At 39.6% G+C, this 22,059-nt stretch overlaps 1 protein-coding gene across 3 annotated transcripts in view; it reads left to right on the plus strand.

The window, feature by feature from the left end:
• NCBP1 (nuclear cap binding protein subunit 1) overlaps nt 1-22,059 on the plus strand; it is a 38,102-nt gene that overhangs the window by 14,019 nt on the left and 2,024 nt on the right. For 2 of the 3 annotated variants that reach the window (XM_003995654.5, XM_045043079.1), the window contains 15 exons: nt 907-976; nt 1,434-1,649; nt 4,441-4,538; nt 5,236-5,299; nt 6,929-7,039; nt 7,803-7,867; nt 9,486-9,548; nt 9,783-9,857; nt 12,032-12,135; nt 14,116-14,238; nt 15,409-15,511; nt 16,308-16,401; nt 16,671-16,774; nt 18,822-18,936; nt 21,895-22,023. In XM_003995654.5, the coding sequence (XP_003995703.3) occupies nt 907-976; nt 1,434-1,649; nt 4,441-4,538; nt 5,236-5,299; nt 6,929-7,039; nt 7,803-7,867; nt 9,486-9,548; nt 9,783-9,857; nt 12,032-12,135; nt 14,116-14,238; nt 15,409-15,511; nt 16,308-16,401; nt 16,671-16,774; nt 18,822-18,936; nt 21,895-22,023 (1,534 nt within the window). The remainder of the gene's footprint in view (nt 1-906; nt 977-1,433; nt 1,650-4,440; nt 4,539-5,235; nt 5,300-6,928; nt 7,040-7,802; nt 7,868-9,485; nt 9,549-9,782; nt 9,858-12,031; nt 12,136-14,115; nt 14,239-15,408; nt 15,512-16,307; nt 16,402-16,670; nt 16,775-18,821; nt 18,937-21,894; nt 22,024-22,059) is intronic. The other variant, XM_045043080.1, reaches the window with a different exon arrangement.

Consider the following 22,059-nt stretch of genomic DNA (forward strand, 5'->3'; position numbering starts at 1 on the left):
CCTATATTAACCTACTTTTAAGTGATAAATTTTTTAAATGTTTTTATATTTTTGAAAGTTGTAGTGGCTTTCTTTTTAATGTAGATGTTTGCTGGGGCACCTGGCTGGCTCAGTCAGTAGAGCCTGCAACTCTTGATCTTGAGGTTGTAAGTTCAAGCCCCACATTGGGTATAGAGATTACTTTTCAAAACAATAAAATTTTTAAAATAAATAAATAAAATATAGGTGTTTGCAAAAGAATAAAAATGAAAGAATATGAATATCCTAGCGTTTGAGTGCATGTCCTTCCCCTTTTTTTATACAAATAGTAGTCCAGTCTACACACACTGTTTTCAACTTGCTTTTTTTTTTATTCCACCTAATATAACTTGGATTTGTTGCATAAAAGTGTATAGCTCTATGTCCTTCTTTTTAACAGCTGTATAATATTCCACTCTTTCAATGTACCATAATTTTTTTGATCCCTTATTGGTAGACATTTAGGTTATTTTCAGTCTTTTGCTATTATAAATGTTTCAGTGAATATCCTTATATATGTCTGTGTGTACATGTACAAATATATTTGTGGGAGGGGATGAATTCTTAGAACTGGCTTTGCTGGGTTACAGTGCCTTAACAATTTTAATTTTGGTAGATTTAGTCAAATTGCCTTCCTAAGAGATTATACTCTTTTGTATCTCCTCTAAAAAGATTGTATCAGTTAGTCCCTCTACCAGCAAGGTCTGAAAGTTCAATCTGCCCACATTTTGACAATTTAATTACATTATCAGAATTTTTCATATCTGCTAATGTGATAGGTAAAAGTGTTATTTTACTGCTTTAATTTGCATTTTATTAATTATAAAGCAGGTGAAATCTTTTCGTGTTGCTAAAAACCTAAGTGTACATTTTCATTTTTGTCTTTAGAAGACGCCAGAAGACTCATGTGCCCATGTTACAAGTGTGGACTGCTGAGAAACCGCATCCGCAAGAAGAGGTAAATTGATTTGCGCTCTCATGACGCAAGCACGGTCAGCTCTGGAGTGACCTATTCCGGATCATTCCACTTACATACCTTAGCTACTTTTCCCCACTTCCTATCCAGGTCCAGCTCCTCATAGCACTAGGCATATAGTGGATTTTTAAAAAGTGTTAGAATATAATTGAAGCATTTCCTCTTCTGTGGGATTCCAGATATCATAGAGTTGAGATCTTTTTTATTTAAATGATGTTTTTATTGAAAGTGTAAGTGGTAACAACCTCAGGCAGGTAGGCTTTATAAAGTAATTAAAGACAAAAAGCACTGTTCTTTGTACTATATTTAACTGCAAGCTAGCTTACTTTTGTATCCTGTAGTTTAGAAGGTACTGACTTTTGGTTTATTCTAGTCAAAATGTTTTTTCCTATGACCTCCAAATATATATATTAATTATTAAAAATTAATCTGTCTTTAGTATTTAGATTGCCTGTGGGCCCAGATTCAGAAATTGAAAAAGGATCGTTGGCAGGAGCGGCACATCCTAAGACCTTATCTTGCCTTTGACAGCATCCTGTGTGAAGCCCTGCAGCACAACCTGCCTCCTTTCACACCACCGCCTCACACGGAAGATTCGGTGTACCCGATGCCAAGGGTCATCTTCAGAATGTTTGATTACACGGATGACCCTGAGGTGCGTTACCACCCGAGAGTTCCTGTCAGAGGGCCCGTGTTGCATTGTACTTGTGGTTTAATCCTGTTTGAATCATGCCTGTGATACATGTTAATCTCAAGTGGTTCGTTATCTGAGAGGACCAACAGGAGTGAAGTTAATGGCTTAACTTAGTGAATGGTTTCTCTGCGTGTGCAAGCACTTCTCCTTAGCACGTGTAAATAGTGTGAGAGTGCAGTGCGCATGTGAGTGTGGGTTCACCCGCCAGACTCGTTTGAGTTTTAGTCCTGTTGTAGTCAGATCCCAGCTATGTGGTCATGGGTGAGTCAGTTTCCTCTCTTAGTTTCCTAATAGAATAATAATGGTATGCTCTAATAAAGTTTTAATGAGGAGTAAATTACTAACAAGTAAAATGCATAGGACAGATTGTGACACATGAGTGCTCAGTAATATTAGCTATTATTCTTAATAAGGCTGTTTTTCAAGAAAAATCCCCAGTTTTTGAGATTATCCATCTCACTCTAACCCTCACAGCTTGTCTTACTATTCATATTATGTAATTGTTTTTCAAAAATATTATAAAATATTTTTAATTTAAAAACCCTAAAGTTTAGTATAAGCTGACTATAGTTTTTAAATATACATATTCTTTATTATGAAGTCAAATTAGCAGCCATTACACTTTAACAGTTAAGAAAATATATAATTTTGATATGGACCTTTGGTATCAAAATTTACATTTTAACTATCCTTTATTTTATATATTTGGGTGACTGCTTTAATAGCTAAACAGCAAGCATGGTGATCACTGGGTTGGTTTTGGCTAAAGTACCATACTGTTGCTTAGAACATTCTAGTCAACAGAGAGCAGGATTTCTCAGCCTTGGCACAATTGACATTTGGGACTGGAGAATTTTTTCTGGTGCGGGGCTGTCCTGTGATCTGGAGGATGATTAGCAGCACCCCTGACCTCCACCAGCAGCATCTAGAGGGCAAATGTCAGGTGTGACAACCACAACAATCTCCACAGATTGCCAGGTGACCCCTGAAGGCAAAATTGCCCCCATTTGAGGGCCACAGGCATAAAAACCAGTATTACCACCTGAGGTCAAACTTCAGCTTTCTTTCTCCTGTCCTCTCTTTTCTGTCTGATAAATTGCTTCTGACCAGTGAAAATTTAGTATACGTGTAATCTATCTCAGAGTAGAAAATCGTCAGATAATCAGTTTCATATACAAAATTATCAGCTTGCTACCCACTTTGGTATATTTCATATATAGTGAAATGCTTTTAGTCAACATTATGTGATTGGAAATCTAATTTACCTTTAAGATGGCTAGAATGTTTGCGATTAGGCATTTGTTCATGCAAGGAGAACTACAACAGGACCTCAAAATTTGTTTTTCTTTTTTCCTTTTTTTTGTTTTTGTAATTTTCGTTTAAGAGAGAGTGTGGTGTGCCAGTGGGGGCAGAGGGGCAGTGGGGGAGGGAGAGGGAGAGAGAGAATCTTCAGCAGGCTCCATGCTCAGTGGGGATGGAGCCTGATGCAGGGCTCAATCCCACGACCCTGGGATCATGACCTGAGCCAAAATCAAGAGTCAAGAGCTCAACTGACTGAGCCACCCAGGTGCCCCAAAATTTGTTTTTTTTTAATTGATTGTGCCTCTGTATTTATATTTAATTTATAAGTACACTTCCTTAACAATTATACTTAATTGGTATTGCCTCCCTTGTATGCCCATTTTCCTTTGCCAGAAGAGCATATACCTATAAAATATTTTTTCCCCTCAAGATGAGGATTTTGTTTTGTCCTGGCCTTTGAAAAAAATGTTTATTTTATTTTTGGGACAGAGAGAGACAGAGCATGAACGGGGGAGGGGCAGAGAGAGAGGGAGACACAGAATCGGAAGCAGGCTCCAGGCTCTGAGCCATCAGCCCAGAGCCCGACGCGGGGCTCGAACTCACGGATCACGAGATCGTGACCTGAGCCGAAGTCGGACGCTTAACCGACTGAGCCACCCAGGCGCCCCAAAAATGTTTATTTTAAAAAATTAAAAATTAATAGAGATTAAAGGTCATTAAGAGTCTACAATAGTAAATAGTAAGTAAATAAATTCTTTGAACCTGTTTGCTATGCATATACTTTAAACAAATATCATGCAGGTAGTTTCCTAACCATTTTTTTGAACAATGTAGTATGTTTGTCTTTCTATGCATATATACCTTTTATGTCTATACGGTTTGAAATAGAATATTTCCTCTCCATATTTATTATGGAAGTTAATCCACTCATGGTTTAAAAAGTCAAACTATAGAGGCACCTGGGTGGCTCAGTTGGTTAAGTGTCTGACTTCAGTTCAGGTCATGGGTTCGAGCCCCACATCGGGCTCTGTGCTGACAGCTCAGAGCCTGGAGCCTGCTTTGGATTCTGTGTCTCCCTCTCTCTCTGCCCCTCTCCCACTTCTCTCTCTCTCTCTCTCTCTCTCTCTCTCTCTCTCAAAAATAAACATTGAAACGTTTTTTTAAAAAATCAAACTGTATGGAGCTAATAATACAGATTCTTTGGCTTGAGATGGGTGATGGTAGCCTGGTGTCGGGTGCTAGAAGAAACGCTGCAGCTGGCACTCATTGTATTGTAGTGAGCATGACAGTGAGATTTGCTGAAATAGTTTTCACACTTCTGAACTTTTAAAATCCTCAGCACCCAGTATAGCGTGTGGAACAGAATAACCTCTGGAATATTTGTTGGATAAATGAAAGTCAGTATCTTTTTCTAGGCTTGCAGTATATATACATTTGCTTTTCTTCTCAGGGTCCTGTAATGCCAGGGAGCCATTCAGTTGAAAGATTTGTAATAGAAGAGAATCTTCACTGCATCATTAAGTCCCACTGGAAGGAAAGGAAGACTTGGTAAGATTGTTTTCATGGTAACTTTTAGAGTGGAGAAAAAGTAGCAAGTTTGATTTGGCAAGAGCAAAATGTATATAAAGAGTGTAAGAAAATCTTCCTCTTTCTGATGCTCTGTCCTTTTAAAAAATAAAACCAATCTCTGAGAAGACTTCTTTGCTTTCTCAAGGCCCTTCACACTCAAATAGTCGTTGTCCAGATGCTTTCAGGTTCTATAGTGCTTTGTAGTGATGTGCACATGATGTTGGCTTTTTTGTGTGGGTGTTTGCCAAAGGCTATGGACAAATTAACATGAATGACCAACTGGTTTTGGTGTGAATGTTATGGGAATAAATGAATGTTAATAGTTTTCTAGCACTTAGATATCAGGCTTTGGAAAAGTTTTGTTTTAGTATTTCCTTAAGCCTTGGAAAGTTTTGGTTTAGATTGTAAGATGGAAAGGAAGATAGTGTTTTGGGAGTCATCTGCTCAGAAATCTTGTAGTAGATGCTAATATGATTTCTTAGTATTATTGCTTATACTTCTTTTTTCTTTGAAGGAGTTAAAGTAATTTGTGCTATATTTAAGTGAAGTACCTGAAATGTGGAGCATTTCAGAAAAGATTTCTTTCCCTTGTATCCGAACACTGCTTTTGCAACTGCTTATTTGATTTTTTATGTATCTTTGTGTACTTACTAAACTTCAGTTACATTGTTTATAGTGCTGCACAGCTGGTGAGCTATCCAGGGAAGAACAAGATCCCCTTGAACTACCACATAGTTGAGGTATGCATTCCACGTGGAGCATGTGTCTAAGTTTCTGAATCTTTCTGCTGATTTTAGAGTGTAATTGAGTCTTGGCTTTTTTTTTTTTTTCTTGCAACTTGTCAGACCCTGAAAATTAACATAGGGTGAGGAAAATGCTTTTGGTTTTGGTGTTCTGTTAGCCATGTTAGTAAAGAGAAAAGAGGAGGTTGAGACCAGTAGCCAAATGGAATTTTGAGTTGCCCATAAATTATTTATATAGTATGTCTTTATTCATGGATAGTTATCATAGATAATGTTATTACCTCCAGTCCTGTCAGTACATTGTCCACTTACCAGATGTATAATTGGCTTGAATAATTTAAAATATTGTATTACTTTACGCAGATGACCTATCCTTAACTGATGTCTATCTGGCCTCTTATTACTAGCAGACCTCTAACAAGTATATTATTCCCTGTATGACAAGGTACAGATAAGTATGAATCTTTGTGTATTCCTAGAAAACAAAAGAGCCAATTGTTTTTGGAAGTAGGAAGAATAAATAATGCTTTTGACCCCATATTAAGTCATACAGAAGGGCGATAGTAGTAAAGTTGAACACCTCGTAGACTCATGTTCTGAAAAAGAGTGTTTTCACTTGACACATGAGTCAGACTGTCCGTTGCATTATTCCTTCATGTAAAATACTCATGTGATGTATTATTTAAGATACAACTTTTTATTCATACTGCACTTATGTGCTTTCTTGAAAATACTGCATCTGTCCTATCTTTACAAAACTTGAGAGTATGTTTAGGCTATGAACTTGACTCATTGACCTGTCAGTTGAAATTTCAAATCTAAAAAATGTGTGAAAAATAATCAGAATGAAGTATAGAAGTATGGGAGATGGGGGTGAGAAGAAAGACGCAGACCAAGCTGCAGAATTCTAGGTAGGTGCTCCACAAATTATACAGGGAGGGCAGAAACAAGTTTCTGAGCAACAGTCATGGCAAAGAAATCTTGGGCTACCAAAGAGATTTCTGGGCACCGATTTTATTTTATTTTATTCATTTTAATGTTTATTTTTGAGAGAGAGAGAGAGAGAGAGAGAAACAGTGTGAGTGGGGGAGGGGCAGAGAGAGAGGGAGACACAGAATCTGAAGCAGGCTCCAGGCTCCGAGCTGTCAGCACAGAGCCCGACGCAGGGCTCGAACCCACGGGCCGTGAGATCATGACCTGAGCCGAAGTCGGACGCCCAACCGACTGAGCCACCCAGGCGCCCCTGAGCACCAATTTTACAATGTAGCAGCCTGGAATGACTTGACTGTTTTCTGTTCCTATCCTCAAGAGTCTACTAAGGGTTTTTACTAGTTACAAGAATGAGACCCTGGTGGATCTGTGAGTGCTGCACAAATCAACTCCAATACTTCCAGAGTTGGAGTTAATTGCATGGATATTCTTATTTAATTGAGATGCAATTTTTATTACAGTATTCAATTATAGTTCTTCATGTTTTAAAGAACATTATTTTAAATATTAAAAAGTAATTCTTCTTTCATTAGAAAGGCCATGGAGTTAGAGTTTACATTTAGAATGTTGAGGTCTTTCTGATAGAAGTGCGTAGATACCTGTGGAATTGAATTCTGACTCATGATTCTTTTATAGGTGATCTTTGCAGAGCTGTTTCAGCTCCCGGCACCCCCTCACATTGATGTGATGTATACCACACTGCTCATCGAGCTGTGCAAGCTTCAGCCTGGTTCGCTACCCCAAGTTGTATCCTTTCTGTGGTTTGTAAACTTACTCTCTTTGGCCTGGCTTTAAAAGATTATTAAATATTTCTTACTGTGGGTTTAAATCACTTCATGAAAAATTTGGCATTTCTTCAAAAATTAAGCATACGTGTATCACTCAATCCAGCCATTCCACTCTTAGGTATTTACCTAAGGGAAATGGAAGCACGTTTCTCTACAAAGACTTGGGCGTTAATATTCATTGAAACTTTATTTGCCATAACCTAAAATGAGACAATTCAAATATCAGCACATGAATGTATATACAAATATGTCATATTTATACAATGGAATACGACTCAGTAATAAAAAGGAACAAATTTTTGGTGCAGGCAACAATTTGAATAAATTAGAAAATATTTATGCTGAATAAGAGATACCAAACAAAAATTTATACTACATGATTCCATTCCATTCCATTCCAAAATTACTAGAAAAGTAATCCAGTGATAGCTGACCAATATTTGCTTGCAACATGGGGGAAGAGGGGAAGAAGAGGCTATAGGGGAGTGTGGGGAAATTTTGGAGGTGATGTCAGTATTCTCTGTCTTTATTTCCTGGGTGTATATAGGTCAGATTTATTGTACGTCATTGATAACTCTAGAGCAGTTTTTTAAAAATCAATTACATTAAAAAGATACTCAATATTATCAGTCATTATACAGACTTCTAAGAAATGTTATTTTTTATCACAACTTATTTTGAAGGAGGATGAGGAATAGTTTTCCTTATCCTCGAATTCACAGCTTGCACAGGCTACTGAAATGTTATACATGCGTTTGGACACGATGAATACTACGTGTGTAGACAGGTATAGTAATTGCCTTAGTTCTATACTGATTGTTAGCAGCTCTGCTCCCTGTACTTTAGACAAGAATTTGATCAGCAAAACATTTGCCTTCTTAAGAGTTTCTAAGTTGATTTTTCTTTCTCGCCTTCTCAAGATAATCCTTTGTATAATAATAAAACTCATAGTTGTGACATTACATTTTCTAGTCCAACTTTCAATATGAAATAATGACCGTGCTGAGGTTTTCTTTAATTTCATTCATTGTTCATTTGTTTGGTGCTTTGGTATAGCTCTACTTTTTCTTCTGTAACTGGGTATGTAACTTTTAAAATCGGCTTTATGCTAACTAATTCCTATGCAGGAGCAGAATCTAATACGGTGTATCATGTATCAATATATGTTATATATGTATTTTTGTTAATACTCTCTGCTTTTAAAATAATTAGCTTCTAGATAACTACAGCTTGAAGACTCAGTTTATACAAAAGATCATATTGGATTTTTAGAGGTGTGGTAATTACATGCCCACTGTCTCCTTTTTGGGGAGGCTTGTGTGCTACCTTTATCAGCTGGTACTCTTTCTTACCTCTTTTGGTCCCCCAAATGAGATGGGGACAGGTACTGAACATTTCTCCAATTTCCACAATCTTTTTTTTTATTTTTCTTTTTCAAAGGAGTGATTTTTTTAAAATACTTTTTGAGAGCGCAAGTGAGCAAGGGGCAGAGAGAGAGGGAGAGAGAGTGCGGAGCCCAAAGCAGGGCTTGAGCTCACCTGATGCAGGGCTCAGACTCAAGAACCATGCGATCATGACCTGAGCTGAAGTCAGATGCTTAACCAGCTGTGCCATCCAGGAGCCCCTCCATGATCTCTCATGTCATTGTTCAGATTCCATTTCTGAAAATTATTAGTAAGGACTATTCTGTGTCAGACCTATTATCTTGAGTAATTTCAGTGATTGAAGTTACAGATTTCATCTGTAATTTCATGGATTACAGATCCATGAAGGACATGCTTTAAGAAAGTGTCTTCTGATTTTTCTCCCAGTCTGATAAAGCTAGGAGTTGTGTTTTGTCATTTATTCAGCAAATATATGTTGGGCACTTACAAATTTCACAGCATTATACTAAAGTGATTTCTGTTTGGTTAGATCACTTGTATTTTTAGGGGGAAAGGATGGTATATTTTGTGGTGAAAAGGGCATAGTGTGGTGATGAGAGACTATACTTTGGCTCTGCCATTTATAAAATGTTTTATCTGCAATTCCTTTGATCTTTTTGCGGGGGGGGGGGTGCTCTGTTTCATTGTTAATGAAATGGGGAAAATAATGCATTACTTGAGAGTTAGAACTCAGCCGTGTGTGTGTGTGTACACAAAACAGGCATTCAGATTGTATCTGTTACTAAAAAAGGATAGTACTTTTAGAAAGACTGAGATATGGGACTTATTTTTTGGAGAGGATGAATGGTAGGATTTACAGAGAAAAAGGTAAGTGGCAGGAGAATTTACAGCTTTGGTTGAGTATGTGCTTCTAACTCGATAAAACAGGGTTTTAGTCTGAATTCATTATATAAGTTTCTGCTACAGATTGCAACCATTCATCCTTTCTATCTCCCCACTGCTGCCCACTCCTCTCTATAGGTTTATTAATTGGTTTTCCCATCATCTGAGTAACTTCCAGTTCCGTTGGAGCTGGGAAGATTGGTAAGTGGTGGCATGTTTTATCTTTCCTTTCTCTGCAGTCTTCCATAATAAAACTTAGTATCTAAAGCTGTAACACAAAAGCAGTCTTCTTCGAAGTCTGAAATATCTAGTTCATTGTTGGTATTTACATATATATAAATAACTTATGTACAAGGAAACTTGTAGCTAAGTACACGTTAGGTATAAGTGCAGATTATGTGTAAGAAGTTATAAAACTAGCTTTTTTCTCTTTAGGTCAGATTGTCTTACTCAAGATCCTGAAAGTCCCAAACCAAAGTTTGTACGAGAAGTTCTAGAAAAATGTATGAGGTAAGTTCTTTGTGTTTTCTGCTTAGCTTAGTTCTCCTAAGTTCTTTGGGGGTTTTTTCTCTTCTTTGTATGTGTGATGTATGTCCAGAATATCATTTTTTAAATCCAAGTACTTCCTCTCTTTCCTTTCAGTTTTTAGTCAAGATTTAGGCTAAAAAAATTTAAGACTTGTCATCTGGATTCCACGTGAATTAGGCCAATAAATTTTTTGTTTTTTGGTTTTTTTGTCAAATGTACTTTGAAATAATTTCACATTTCAGGAAAGTTGCCAAAATAGTGCAAAGAACTCTGTACCCTAGACTCCTTGGTTGTTAACACTTTACCACATTTGTTCTAATGTTCACTTCCTTTTCCCTGCTGTATACACACACCCACTACACTGGACTCTCTGAAAACAAGCTGCAGATGTGATGTCGCATCGTTCTTTAACAGTCCGTTGTATCTTCCCCCAAAACAAAGATGCGCTCCCAGGTGGCCGGCACACAACCCTCCAAGTCAGGAAACTGGCTCTAGTGCAGGAATCTGACATCCAGCCCCAAGACGCTGCTGAGATTTTGCCAGCCATCCTGATATGTCTGTTCTCTTTCTGGTCCACAGTCCTATCCAGGACCACACAGGTAGCGTTTAGTTGTCATTCTCTTCACATTCTCCCCTTGACCAGTTGTTCGTTCTTGTCTTCCATGCCCTTGTCAGTTGTAAAGAAGTTAGGCCTTTCTTTCTTGAGTTCCCTGCCCTGCCCCCCCGCCTCCTGTGTCTCCTGCCCACACTCGACCTGTGCTGTCGGTGCTTTTCGCCACGTGTCCCATCAGGAGGCACATGAATCTCGCCGCTGACATGTTAACCTTGACCACCTGGTCGTGTCAGTGTCTCCCAGGCTTCTCCACCTGAAATTCACCGTTTTTCTCTTTGTAACTAATTAATAATCTGTGGGTGATAATCTGAGATTATACTCATATCCTCTTCTTCATCAAACCTCTCCTGACAACTGTTACTTTTGTCTGCCACCACTGTGATGATTGCCAAGTAATGATTCTCTTTTTCCAGGTTTTTGCCCACATTTGTTAGTTGGCATTCTCCTGTAAGAAAGAGCTTGTCCTTTTTCGCCCATTTATTTATTCCTGTGTTTATATATCAGTAGAGACTAATAGATTTCTATTTCATTCAGTGAGTTCCAGTCTATTACTGTCATTATTTTGATGCCCAAATTGTCCCTGATTTGTTTATTGGGGGAGCCCCTTGTGGCTCCGGTGTCCTTTTTTTTCCTCTCATAATATCTCCCTCCATTCATTAAGCATTTCCTTATTTTTTTCATAAGATGTTCCAAGCTCATCTTGTGTTTCCTTGCCCCTCCCCTGGAATCATCTATTTATTCACAGAGCCCAAGTTTTTAATAATGGAGTATGGTATTTAGGAACCAAGACTTGGACTCTTGCTGTGCTAGTTGCTATTGGGATGTCATTGATTCTGGATGGACAAAGGTAGTACATGCATTTATGCACACACACACACATACATACCTTTTTATATCCACTTAGGTGTGTGTATCTCTCCAATTCCAACTCAGCTCCTCACTTTTCTCTAGCCTTCCCTTTTGCCAGGGAAAAATTTTGTTTCAAGTGTGTTTATTTTAGGGAGAGTGGGAGTGGGGCAGAGAGAGAGAATCCCAAGCACGGTCTGCCCTGTCAGCACCGAGCCTGTTGTGGGGCTCTAATCCATGAGCCATGAGATCATGACCTGAGCCGAAATCAAGAGTCAGTCACTTAACCGACTGAGCCACACAGGCACCCCTGCCATGATTCTAAATACCTTTTCAGGCAGTAGGAAACTTGGCTCCCATTAGCCTTGATATATATTTACTTGCTACAGTGTAACCACTCTCCTCATCATGGAGACTAGGTCCTCTGCCCCACTTTACCCCAGTACCACTCCACAAACTTGGCCACCAGGCTTGTGGACCCACTGGCCCACCCCTCATTGCAAACCAGTAAATTTTGAAGAAAGCCGGAGGTTATGCTGTCATGACAAAAGCTTTAAGGACTTGTTTTCCCCTTTGGCTTCTTGGTTGTCAGCTGAGTCCAGGGTGTTGGAGATGGGACTTTCCCGGTAAGTTGGATGTTACCGTAAATAATGGAACTAACAAACAGCATTTTCTGAGGCTCTCATTTGCATTGTAGGTTGTCTTACCACCAGCGTATATTAGATATTGTTCCTCCTACCTTCTCAGCTCTATGCCCTGCAAACCCAACCTGCATTTACAAGTATGGAGATGAAAGTAGCAGTAAGTAATAAAGTCAATCCTGTTGTCTTTGAAAAGTACTAATGCCAGTATTTCTGAAATCCATTATTTAAGGTGGAGAAAGTAAACTTGTTCTTTTCTTGGGTTTTTTGTTTTTTGTCTGTCTGAAAGGTGATCTGCAGTAGTCACTATTTTGTGTGCCCTGTCATCCTTTGGAAGATTCATGACCTACTTAGTTATTACTTGTGAACTTTTTTCTTAATATTGCTTATAATGTTATATCCATGACCTTATTTTAAATATGCTGCTAAGTACAGCAAGTTGAATTTAAAGCCCAAACTTGATAAATGTCCTGGCGGTGGAGATTATTTGACTTGGTTGTCCTGTGGTACCAGTTCAGGTGTGGGAACATAGGTGCACACGGGATACATTCCGACCAGCAAGAGGCCTGTAGAAGGAAATTCTTAAATACGGTTTTCTTACTTTTTGGTCACCTCGTGTCTGAGATTATGCTATGAATCAGAGGCCTAGAATTTGCTGTGCTGTGTTGTGCTTAACACGTAACAAAGGTAAGGCGTCGTACCTTGGTGGTCCCTGCAGAGTTAGGTGTGTAGTTGCTCCACGGGACTCTTTCCAGACGGAGCTGCACGCGGCTCCTCCACACACCTGCCACCTCAGGTTGGGCAGCAGTTCTTTGCGTCTTGGAACTCCCTTCCCTCCCCTCCCTCGCCTTCTGTGCGTGCCCTGCTTCTCCACTACACCTCACGCTACACCTGTTTTCCTTGAAGTAAACTCCGTTGGTCCCAATGCTAAGTACATTTCCTACGTTATTATGTCCCTTTGTCCTCGAGACATCTCTGAGAATCAAGTGTGTTTAGTAGACCAGTTTTACGGCAAGGAAATCTCTTCAGAGAGGTGAGGCCAGAGTGAGGTTGCATCCGAGGGGCAGAGCCCAGACTCACATCCAGGCTTACTGAGCAGCCTTGCTCTTACCACTGTGCTTCCCTGAAAGAGCGAAGCGTGAGGCGGTGTGGCACTCCTGTGAGTGCTGAGTTTTGAGCTCTGCCTCAGTCTGGCTCAGAGAAGCAGAAGGCACAGTCTTTGATCTCAAGAGCTCAGACTTTTGTTGAATATGGACTTTGCTTTTTTCCTATAGAAACAACTGAACCTAACAGTTAAGGCCCGCCTAACAGTTGTTCCTGCTTTTTTATCTGTCACTTCTCACATGGACCCCTGCTCCAGCCAGGCCACTTCTTTTTTATCTTTCCTGTGCTCATGGTTTTTGGTTTTGCCTTTCTATCTGGAAAGCCCTTTCTGTCTTTAATTCCTATACTCTCTCTAGGGTCCGGCAAGGCTCTTTTCCAATAAATACTGCCCTTTAGCAAGCCAGTTTTGTGTTGCTCTGGCTACTTCCTGTGTGACTATCTTGGTTCCCATGCTACAATGTAGACCCTTCAGTGACACGAGATTCTTTTTTTTTTTTTTTTTGTCTCCCACTTTTAAGGAAAAGCAAACAGCACCTGTGACCTGTTGTGATTGACTTCATTCATTCCAAGTGCTTAGTAACTCCTATGTCAGGATTGTCTTTTGATTTATTACCTCTTTGTCCACCTTACGTTAAAAGATTTCCAGTTGCTGTAGTGATGCCATACAGTATATATTAGCACAAATAAGGACTCGACAGATAATAACCAATAGTAAACACATAGAGTCACAACATATGAGCATCTGGCTTCTGTAGACTCAAGTGTATGGCCTCAGCAGAAGAGAAAAGCAAAAAAAACCTATCACAAGTTGGCAACCTTCACCTGTTCAAACACAAACTTAGTCGTTACTGTCTCAGAGAAAATGAGGAGGAAGGGACATTGACCAAAATGAAATAAATACATTGAATCTCGGCTTTTCAGCTTACAAAAGCCTAGGGATTTGAGGACAAAAGATAGTTACGTAAATTTCTCAGCTATTTATTTATAAGAACAGTCTTAAAACTTGATCCTACCCTTTTCCCCATTCTGTGCTTAGATTCTCTTCCTGGACATTCAGTTGCCCTCTGTTTAGCTGTTGCATTTAAAAGTAAAGCAACCAATGATGAAATCTTCAGCATTCTGAAAGATGTACCAAATCCTAACCAGGATGATGATGACGGTAAGGGACCACTTCTTCAGTGGAACTATCTATAGGCCAGGTTAAAGCATAAATATAAAGCATTACTGGCAGTTTGAGTTCCTCCTAAGTCTCAACGGATGCTTCTAAGCAGTAGCCTGTTCAGTGTGTCAGTTCAGTGTGCCAGCAACTTTCTTCCTTCTATAAAAGAGATCCTCATCTGCCTGTGACCTAGCTTACATTCAGTATAAAAACTAAACACAAAGTTAAATATGCTGTTACGTTCATTTTTAAACATTCCCTGTTTTAACTTTAGAGAGGTTCCTGAGTGGAAGATTTGGTGAATTGTAATTGGATTTTTCACCTATTTAAGCTATTGTAATAATGATGTGTAACACCTACTGAGTATGTACTATGTAACTCCAACCAAAACCCCTAGGGTTTTTTCTGAGCAACAGTGGGAAAATAGGCAAGTAATTTATAAGTTCACCTGAATCAGTAAATGAACAAGGTAAAAAAAAAGATGAGAGGGGCTTAGAACATATTAAAAGATATCTGAAACATACAGTAACTGAAACAATGTGATATTGGCACCAAAAGAGACGAATCAGGAAAACATGAAAAGTCTACTGGGACAGACAACTGGGTAACGTTTTGGAAGAAAATTTGTTAGATCTGTACATAAGGACATGTGCATAGTAATCAAAATAAAAACATGAATGGTCCTTGGGTTATTTATTACTAGGATTTTGTTTGGATTTTTCTGAGAAATTTGTATTATGATAGAAATTGTGTTTAGATAGTATATGTCAAAATGATGGTCCTAAATTTAGACGCTGTCAGATATCTTAAGACTTAGACTTACTAGTTAAGGGTTTGCTGAATCTTTTTATTAATATGTTATCTTGCCACCATTCAGAGCGATATGAACATGGAAGTCCACTTGTTATGTGTAAAAGAAATGGATCATATAGAAGAATTAGGGAAATAATCCCCAGAAAGTAAGAATTAAGATCATGCTTAGTTTTATATTTTGAGTATTTAAAATCAGCAGTGGTCTTTTATTGTCTATTTGTCCTCAGCGACATGACACGAATGTCTGGCTTAATGTTTGGATGTGAGTATGCCGCCCATTTAGCATTCCAGGTGAGGGACCAAAGAATTGCTATACTCAGCATTTTTCTAGCTGTCTTACTGTGGAATATTTTTCAGATGAAGGATTCAGCTTTAACCCATTGAAAATAGAGGTCTTTGTACAGACTCTGCTACACTTGGCAGCCAAATCATTCAGCCACTCCTTCAGTGCTCTTGCAAAGTAAGTTCAACAAGAAGACACGCTCTGTTTTAAGGGTTTGGAACTTTGGTGAATACCAGGGGTATAGAAATTTGTAGCTAAAATTGTTGGACATGAAGATCTTAATAGTATTGGCATATAATTTAATAGAGCTCTGATTTGTAGTGGCTATAACCCTATTTGGCTCCTGTCAGTCTATGTGTACATTTTTTCATATGGCCCCTCAGAGAACCTAGTGAAAAACCTGGGTCCATGGGACAGTCATATATACAGTCAAGAAGCTCCCACCGTATCTAAGCATCTTCCTAAAGGAAGGGAAGTAGAAATGAGGGCCGACTACATTTTGGGGAGCCACCCAAAGGTTAGCATCTAAAGACAGAGCTTTCTAATTCATCAGACAATCCAAAAGAAGGAAGAGCATATGTAGATACTCCTCCAGCAGAGCAAACTGGGCTCCTCTCCCCACCTTGGCTTCCAAGTGTCTATGATTTGCAGGACCCCCACAGGAAGTGCAGTCAGGGTACTTCACCTGTTTGTGGAGACCATTCCTTAGCCCTCACCTATTCTTAGATGCCCCGTAAATTGTAGTCCTCAGCTGACAGTGAATGGTATATTTGTAAATCTCTCAAGGTTGTGTGACAAATTTCATACAAACCACGAATTCCTAATCATACCTTTTGTATCCTTAATGGTTAACATTGGGTTGTTTTGCATTTATGTGTTGCACTGTAAATTCAGTAACATTGAAAGGCTTTGAAAAACTTAAAATGCTTAATGAGTAAGTTTATCTGTGGTATTTTTTCCCCACCGCGAAAAGGTTTCATGAAGTCTTCAAAACCCTAGCTGAGAGTGATGAAGGAAAGCTACATGTCCTACGAGTTATGTTTGAGGTCTGGAGGAACCATCCACAGGTAAAGACTGTTTAATCAGACAAAGTTTTAAGTGTTGCCACTCAGGTTTTTTTGCTCAATCTTTATTGGTGTTCTAGTTTTCTTACAGTAAGTACCAGAGCCAGGGTGCAGAATGAATCTTAATTAAGACCTCCTGATGGTCAAATGGATCAGTTCCACAACCACTGAAAATGAATGTCACAGACCTCCTATTTTACTTTTGTAGCAGCGGTTTTGGTGTGGCTTATATACAAGTGTGATTTACCCTGATGATTCTTTTCTCATTGTAGATGATTGCTGTGCTAGTAGACAAGATGATCCGTACACAAATTGTTGACTGTGCCGCAGTGGCAAATTGGATCTTCTCTTCAGAACTCTCTCGAGACTTTACTAGGTAAATGTGGATTATTGTACACAGTTTGTATTCTCTAAGAATCAGTTTATATTCAGTCTCATACATGAGCTCCAAGTTCTGATTGAAACATTGTTAATATGCTGATGCCACCAGATTAGATAGAATTGGGACATGGCAGAGATTCCTGGACAATGTAAATCCACACAGCCAGGCCGTCTGCAGTGTCTCTGAAGGATGCTGATAAAGGATACAGACTATCGGGAGAGAAGATCAGGCCATGTGCCAGGATCTGAGCTGGACGGTGGGATGTGGGGAAGAGTTCCAGCTCAGCTGGGGACCTGGAATGCACACCAGGAACTGGAAGAAACCAGTCACAGTAGATGAAGTACATGGCAGTGAGGGGTTGAGGAGAGTCTGGTGGGTACCTGAGTGCCTGTGGGGAAGGGCGGTATCTCACTTCAGTCAGAAAAAAACCTAGATTTAATGCACAAGATTTATTCTAGACCCATTTCCTATACAGGAAAGAGACTTCTCATTAAGTTTCGTTCTTACTCATGAAGTTGAGTCCACAGGCTTCCTAACTGATCAGGAATAGCAGGAGTTGACACAACAGGCAACAAAGGAATCTTACAAGGATCTAAAAATCCATCACAGCACTTACCCTGTTCATCGTATCTGTTATTGCAGAGGACACAGGTCTAAAATGAACTGAATCCGTAGAGTGGAAGGGTATGATCTAAAGTTACCATATCAGCCAGATTGGCACTCGCAAATTAAGGCAAGAGACATCCTCGGATCTGTAAACTCTGCAGAAAATTGACCACCCAAATATTTGTTAACCATTATCCTGAGCGATTTACACTGCAACTCATTTAATCCTCACCCCCCACTACGGAGGGGGTTACGTTATCATTCTTATGTACAAAATAGGAAAATGTTGCAGAGTGCTTAAGTATCTTGTCCACAGTCACCCAGCTAAGTGCAGAGTCAGAATTCAGACACAGGCATTCTTGAACCGATAAAGGGCTCAAAAGCACCCTCTGTTCTTGAACTCCAAGCTCAAGTATTTGTAACTCTGCAAAGCCTTCCGGACCACCCCTTCCAGAGTTGAAATACTTTGCTCTTGTACCTTGTCTGCTAACATAAGACTTTGGAGTTTTATGAATCAGCTGTTTTATTATCTTCCACTGAAACTGTCATCATTCAAGGCAAGATTTATAGAGGCTGTATCTTGGCATTAGGAAGAACTAATTTATAGACAGATGTAGTTAAGAAGCTACTTCAAAAAATAAACCTTTTATGCAATAAACATTTCAAAGCGCTTACAAGGTGATCCTAGTTGAGTAATTTACTGAGAAAGTAGCTGACCTATATTTATTTTATTCTTAAAAAGGCCCAGCAGTTGATAGCTAGTATGAACTAGTAAATTTCTTAAATATTCCAAAGAATTGGCCGAATGTCTGCTAGTTAAGTAGTATAAGGCATGTGAAATGAGCCTTAGATTGGGCTTCTGTTTTGAGAAAATTCCAGTACCTGATGTTTAAATTTAGAAGAGAGAAAATAGATTTTTGTTCCTAATATACATTTTTTCCTGGTGTGCCATTTCATTTCAGTGTATGTACACATACCTTCTAGCAAGTCTAGTAAAGGATGGAAATAAAAGTGATAAGGACCCACTACTGCCTCAGGAAGCTCACCTGAGTCTAATGGGTAGAGATAGGTGTTTGCACAATTTATAATACAAAAAAATTGGGGTACCTGGGTGTCTTAGCTGGTTGAGTGTCCAACTCCTGATTTTGGTTCAGGTTGTGATCTCATGGTTGTGAGATTGAGCCCTGTGTCAGGCTCTGCCAGGCTCTGAGCTGGGCATGGAGCCTGCTTGGGATTCTCCCTCTCTCCCCCTCTGCCCCTCCCCCACTCACAGGCTCACTCAGTCTCTTAAAAAAAAAGTATGTGTTACTGGAGAAATAGGACTAATTCTGCCTAAAGCGTGGAATCACCTTCAAAATGAGTAGGTTATAAAAGCTGAGAGGTCTTTCTAGAAGCATGCTTTAACATACAGTAACCAAACTCTGTTACTTTTAAGATTGTTTGTTTGGGAAATCTTGCACTCCACAATTCGTAAGATGAACAAACATGTTCTGAAAATCCAGAAAGAGCTGGAAGAAGCAAAAGAAAAACTCGCAAGGCAACACAAACGGGTAAGTCTTATGTCAATTCATAGTGCTCCAAGAAAGTATACCAGAGTCTCTTGAAAATCTTCAGTTCATTACCTTGATGGGAACTTATTTTTTCTGAGGCCAAATTATGCAGAACTGATATGGGAAGTGGGGGGAGAGGAAGGATCTGGGGGAGGTGTTGCTCTCCGCTCTTCTCCTGTTGGTGAGCCTGGAAGGAAGCACAAACCTTGCTTTTCTGTAGTTAGCCATCTGGATCTGCTTCATGATTGCCCTTCCCAAAAGGAAGGCAGAGAAGGAAAGAGGGCACTTGTGTTTCCCTAAGACTTTCTGGTGCAAGAGGGGAGAGGGAGAAGCTGGTCTGTGTCTCACTTCCCCAGTCCTGTGGGGAGGGATGGGGCATTCCTTCCCAGGTTCACAGGATACTTCTCATATTAATAATAAGTACAGCATTTTAGCCATTTTGGGGGGAAGCAGTGAAGTGGCTGCATTCCGTGATTTTGCATAGTAGTACTAGTATTCTTTGTGACAGTATTCTCCAATGTTGTTGTGTATTTACCAGGGTGGGTGGGAATAAATTTAATGACATCTATGAACCTGTAGCAGGTTCAAATGCTCGTCTCCTTGTAGATCTGCATATATACGTGTCTGTTTGGTATGTAAACACATACTCACAAACTTAAAATACTGCAAGGTAAATGGTGTCATCCCCATTTTATACATGTCTAAATTGAGGCTCAGAGAACTTAAAATAACTTGCTCAAAGTGACATGGTTAGTGACAGAGCCTGTCAAACTCCAAGGACTTTCCCTTATGCCATACTGATCCCTAGATGTGTGGTGTCCAATAAAGTAACTGCTAGCCATATGTAACTGTTAATTAAAATTAAATACGTTTAAAATTCAGTTCTTTAGTCACACCAACGCCATTTCAAGTGCTCAGTGTGGCTAGTGGCTACTGTGATGGGCAGCAGAGATTTAACATCTCCCTCATCATAGAAAGGTCTACCAGGCAATAAACAGTACTCTAGAACCTAGCCTTAGTGTGGTATTAGGAGAAAACTAACTTGTGCCCAGTTGCCTAGAACATAAGGCAGACCCCTTAATAGATGCTGTTACAGAGAAAAGCAGAAGTCTATAAAAACGGGGTTCTGGTAATTTCGCTTTAAGGGTGGAAGAGGCTGTCATAGATGAGGCCTTACTGACAGGGAGGTATCTAGAAGGAAATGGGCTTTCTAGATCTGGTGATGCCTACCTTCTTGCTAAAAGGACCACGAGGACATTGGTGTGTAATACACCTGGAGTCACTTTCTGGCTTAACCACTTACTAGCTACGGGACACTGGGAAAGTCGTCTAACCACGAAGTTGGGGTGGGGGGGCGGTGCAGAGGGACACCTCAGTGAATGCTCGATTCTGGCTGAGCTGGGAGGGAGTCGTTAAAGCTTAACAGAGGTATGTTGAGCCCATCATTGCCAGCAGAATCTTGAACAGTCTGCTTTGAATTATTACATGTAGTCAGAGCCGTTTTTGAATTATTGCCAGGGTGAGCAGGTTCTTGAGCTGCGTGCAGGCCTGCCCAGCTTTTCCGTAGGGCCGTTAGAGGAAAGCTGCCTCTCCGCTGTCACTGCTGAAGTGTCATAGAGCCTTATATTAGTGACTGGAAAGTACTGTCGGGTCTTTCCCTGGTCATCTACTTTGCTACTTAAATGAGCAGTAGCAGAGTTCTAAGAATATATTATCTATCCTCATTATTTGCAGGTTCTATTTTTGCAAGCTCACTTAAGATTTATTTGTAACCTCAAAGTCAATACTCCTGGTGCTTTCCCCATCATTCAGACATAGGCAGAGCAGTGAAAAATTTGAGTTGCCCAGTGGGCTTGTTCCCAGATAAAGTCAAACAAGGCAATACTCTGCCTTGTTTCATTTCTTATACTGTAAAAAAGCATCCTTTTCGTAATGTATTTACTGCCATGTTTGGGCTTTTGTTGGTGGCTTTTATGGTGTAAAGTGGCCCTAAAGCATAAGGCTGAAATGCTGTCTAGTGTTCCTAAGTGCAAGAAGGCTGTGACATGTCTGACGGTAAAAACACATAAGTCAGTTGAGCTTCTTTTGGGCATGAACGACCATGCTCTTGGCCGTGAATTCAGTGTTCATAAATCAACAATATCATAATCCAGATAAAGGAAAAGGAAATTCACCAGTATGTACTTGAGGCTGCTCCATCAAGGACCGAAGTAACCTCTGTAAGTGCTGTGGAAAAGCAGCTCAATTTGTGGATTCCTAAGACAAGGATAGATTTAAAAAACGTAGTAGACAGCATCCTTGCAGGGCTGAAAGCCAAAGAAATTTAGTCATGTTACTCAGGGTCAAGAAGATGTTAAATCTTTCTCAGGCAGTGTTTGAATATAAAGAACTACTGTATATGATTATTTGTAAAACACATATATTAAATAAGCTATCTTTAGACAGAAACACACATAAGGTTACTTGTTGATCAGTTGACAAAAATAAACCAAAGACTCCCTAAGAACCTAACCCTGTATTTCCCTGAGCAGTGGTTCAGTACTAATTCAGGATTCACAACAAATGTATCCATATAACTATGGTAAATAACAAGAATCTACTGTACATTTTCCATGGAGCTCAAAGCTGTTTTCTTTTTGCATCGAGGAAAAATGTAACCCACACTTCCTCCCTGAATGGTCTGTCTTGTAAAAGGTATAACTCACTTCTGCTCTATAGCAAATACTCTTACTGCTGTTATCATGACAGGTGCCACCAAGTTTCCCTGGCCTAGGTAAGTACCCACAGGACTTTTGGGTGTATGCAGGTGCATCTGGGTGGTGGAGTACTTTCATTAGAGAATACAAGTCTTCAAGTGGCACTGGACCAGACACAGTAACATCCTTTCTCTTACTTAATGGGATCTAACATACTAGAATTCTAAGAGGCATTTTCCTTTTGTTCCTGTGCATCCTGTAGCGAAGTGACGATGACGACAGAAGCAGTGACAGGAAAGATGGGGCTCTAGAGGAGCAAATAGAAAGACTGCAGGAAAAAGTGGAATCTGCTCAGAGTGAACAGAAGAATCTCTTCCTCGTTATATTTCAGGTATCTTGGCTTGGGACACTGATAGGTAAAAATGCA

Source organism: Felis catus, chromosome D4, assembly GCF_018350175.1.
Source record: "Felis catus isolate Fca126 chromosome D4, F.catus_Fca126_mat1.0, whole genome shotgun sequence".
In the NCBI taxonomy this organism is placed as follows: Eukaryota; Metazoa; Chordata; class Mammalia; order Carnivora; family Felidae; genus Felis; species Felis catus.